General features: G+C 58.8%; 1 protein-coding gene across 1 annotated transcript; it reads right to left on the bottom strand.

Moving 5' to 3' along the window:
* Nucleotides 1-486: 486 nt before the first annotated feature.
* On the bottom strand, nt 487-2,411 carry LOC123043950 (probable galacturonosyltransferase-like 4). Its single transcript, XM_044466565.1, has one exon. The coding sequence runs from the start codon at nt 2,024-2,026 to the stop codon at nt 965-967; it is 1,062 nt and encodes a 353-aa protein (XP_044322500.1). The 5' UTR covers nt 2,027-2,411; the 3' UTR covers nt 487-964.
* Between the last annotated feature and the right edge of the window lie 556 nt (nt 2,412-2,967).

Raw genomic sequence — 2,967 nt, 5'->3', positions numbered from 1 at the left:
TCTGATGCAAAACTGGATGTGTATATGAGAGAATCTTTTTAGACCATTGTCTATATGAATATATAGACATCCAAATATACACATGCTATTGGAGATGCTCTTATCTCCACTACTCCAATCTGATTGTAAGCTAATCTAGTGGAAAGAATAGACAATAAACCATGCCAACATCATCATCATCACACAAGCACACAACCCATGGTATATGCAGACAGCTAAACCATACACAAAAGTAGGCCTAGAACCAGAAAATACACCCGCCAAATTATACCAAGCAAAAAAAGCACATACTATCAATTTCAGAGGCAGCAACATATGCAAAACTCAGGACTCACAAGAAATGGAAAGAAAGAAGCTAAGGAGTAGTGCATTATCAGAAGGAAGAAGCACAACCAGGACAACAATGAGCAAACGACAACCTGAGGAACAAATTGACACGATAACTACGTGGCAGAGTAGGCTATAGATAATTAAGAAGCTGTGAACTGATAGTAAATTCCTAATTAGTGTTCCAAACGAACTTCAGACAACAAAATTTACTTTTTGAAAAGAAGAAACAAATTGACCTTTGCTAGGCTAAACAAAAAAGGAAGATCATGATAATATTTAGATGACGATTGAGATGGTTAGCTACATGAAAAAAAAGTATAAAACCTGCGGCCCGACCCACCAACGTGTGACGTGTCCTGTATATATATATACAATCCAAGGGCAGAACTGTCAATTGCATGATGACCACCCCCAAGAAAAAATGGGAATTCGATCCCCTCTGCTTCCCTCGCAAAATTCTTCGAGCTCTCCCGAGTCCCGAGTGACAAACTTGTTCTCCGATCCTCGCGCCAGTATGATACGTCGTGTTTCCTCTTCGATCTGCCTGCCCCTCAGCTCGACTAGTGCCAGCTCTCAGTCGAATCGATCGACTGGTCATGGCGGCTCATTCCTCGACCGCGGCGGCTGCGGCGGCTCACTCCTCGATCGCGGTGGCGGCGGCGGCCTTGTAGAGGTCGTAGGGTTCCCAGAGGTAGTCGACGGTGCACGGCTTCCGGGTGTCGAGCCGCAGCCACGGCTTCCCCTTCCCGCTCCAGTGCAGCAGGCTGATGGGGCCCGGGTGGAGGCTCCGGCACCTCCCCTCCGCGTTGTCCCCGCCGAGCCCGTGCTGGTTCCACCGGTGGTCCACCGGCATGATCTCGCCGGCGAGCACCAGCAGGAACGGCGGCAGCGACCCCAGGCTGTAGATCCGCTTCTCCTCCTTCTGGATCGCCATCCACTCCTCCACCCGCCTCGAGTAGCCCCCCGCGCGCCACCGCGCCACGTCGATCACCATCACGCCCGTGTTGAAGTAGCACGGCCGGCGCCGCCGGTGCGGGCCCTGCCGGAACGTGGCGCTGAGCCGCGGGTCCGACCAGAAGGCGTCGGTGAAGTACTTGGTGAAGTTGGTGTGGCAGTACTCGGGCGCCGCCACCACGTGGCCGCCGCCGGCGTCGAGGTCCACGGACCAGAGCTTCCGGACGTCGTCGACGACCACCACGTCGGAGTCGAGGTAGATGACCCGGCGCACGGCGCGGGGCAGCGTGTCGGCGAGGTAGATGCGAGCGTAGTTGAGCGGCTGGTCCAGCGCGTGGCGCACGGAGCGGGAGATGCGGCCGCTGACGCGGGCCGGGTCGAAGAGGTACACGCTGGGGTCCAGGTACGGGAAGGTGGCGCGCACGGCGTCGGCGTCCCGCCGCCGCGCCGCCAGGAAGTGGAAGGACACGTCCTCCGGGCACGCCGTGTGCTGCAGGATGGAGAAGACGGCGGCGATGGTGCCGCGGAGGTAGTTGGCGTCCAGCGTCATGGCGATGTGCACGCGCTCCCCCGCCCCCCGCGGCGGGCACCCGTCGCCGTTCCGGAACGCAGGCGCCTCCCTGAACCCCGGCCCCGACGACGGCAGCCGTGTAGCGTCCGCCGCCGCCCGGGTGCCAGACACCACCGCCACGCCGTGGGTTGCCACCAGCACCGCGGCCAGAAGCGCCCACGACGACGCCATCGCGCTTTTTTCTCCAGAACGCGCGCGCGGCGGGGTGAGCGCGGCGACAAGGGCTGTACGCCGGCGCGCACGGGAAGGGTGGCTAGCTAGGATGCCGGGACCGTGCCCGGTGAAAGGTGGAGGAGGTGAGCGAGGATTAACCTGGCAGCTTGCCGGGGTAGGAGCGGGACTGGAGGCCGGCAGGGTAGGATAGGAGGCGCGCGCGAGCTAGAGCCTCCTTTGGCAATGGCAATGGAGACGACGGCGGCGACCGACAGCGGCACTCTGTGCTCGGATCACGCAACGGCACATGGCCACATGCGCATCGGATTATATAGTACGCCTTTCAACTCCAGGTGTGCAGGGAAAGGACATCGGACAGGGTTGATGATTGCCTCGACCGACGATGTCGGTGCGCGACCCACGTTTATTTACAGAGGGAAAATCAGAAGGGAATCCGGGAGGAAGCAGCTGGTGTAGGTACGTTTCGTGTTGGGTGGTACTCCGCCCGTCCGTCCGTGCTCCGGCCAGCTTGTGTGTTTGCGCGTGGAGGACGATCGAGGGGCTCCATCACGCACGTTGCGGCCAGCGTGGCGTGCATGCGCCGCACCGGTGGTTGGCAGGCAGCGGGCTAGCTGTTCACAGCTCTGGGTAAAATGCTTTCAAAATTGATGCTTTTTAGAACGCTATTTTGTCTTCTTTTTTTCATACACAACGGATGCCATTTCTTGGCCAAAATTCAAATGTGGGTAGAACTCTCGACCATGCCGGCATGGGCGGGGACCATACCTTCCCGGCCGCCGCCGCCTCCCTCTTGCCGTCGCCGGTAGCCTTCGGCGGGCAAAGCCCGCGCGAAGACGGTGACTGTGGGATATGTTCCCCGCTTCGTGGGAAGTGCGCCGGTGGGCCAGAGATCTCACTGCGGGAGGCGGCGTGGCGCTGTTTGTATTGTTGTTTGCGCC

Source organism: Triticum aestivum, chromosome 2B (genome assembly GCF_018294505.1).
Source record: "Triticum aestivum cultivar Chinese Spring chromosome 2B, IWGSC CS RefSeq v2.1, whole genome shotgun sequence".
In the NCBI taxonomy this organism is placed as follows: domain Eukaryota; kingdom Viridiplantae; phylum Streptophyta; class Magnoliopsida; order Poales; family Poaceae; genus Triticum; species Triticum aestivum.
This window is presented reverse-complemented; position numbering and strand designations above follow the sequence as displayed.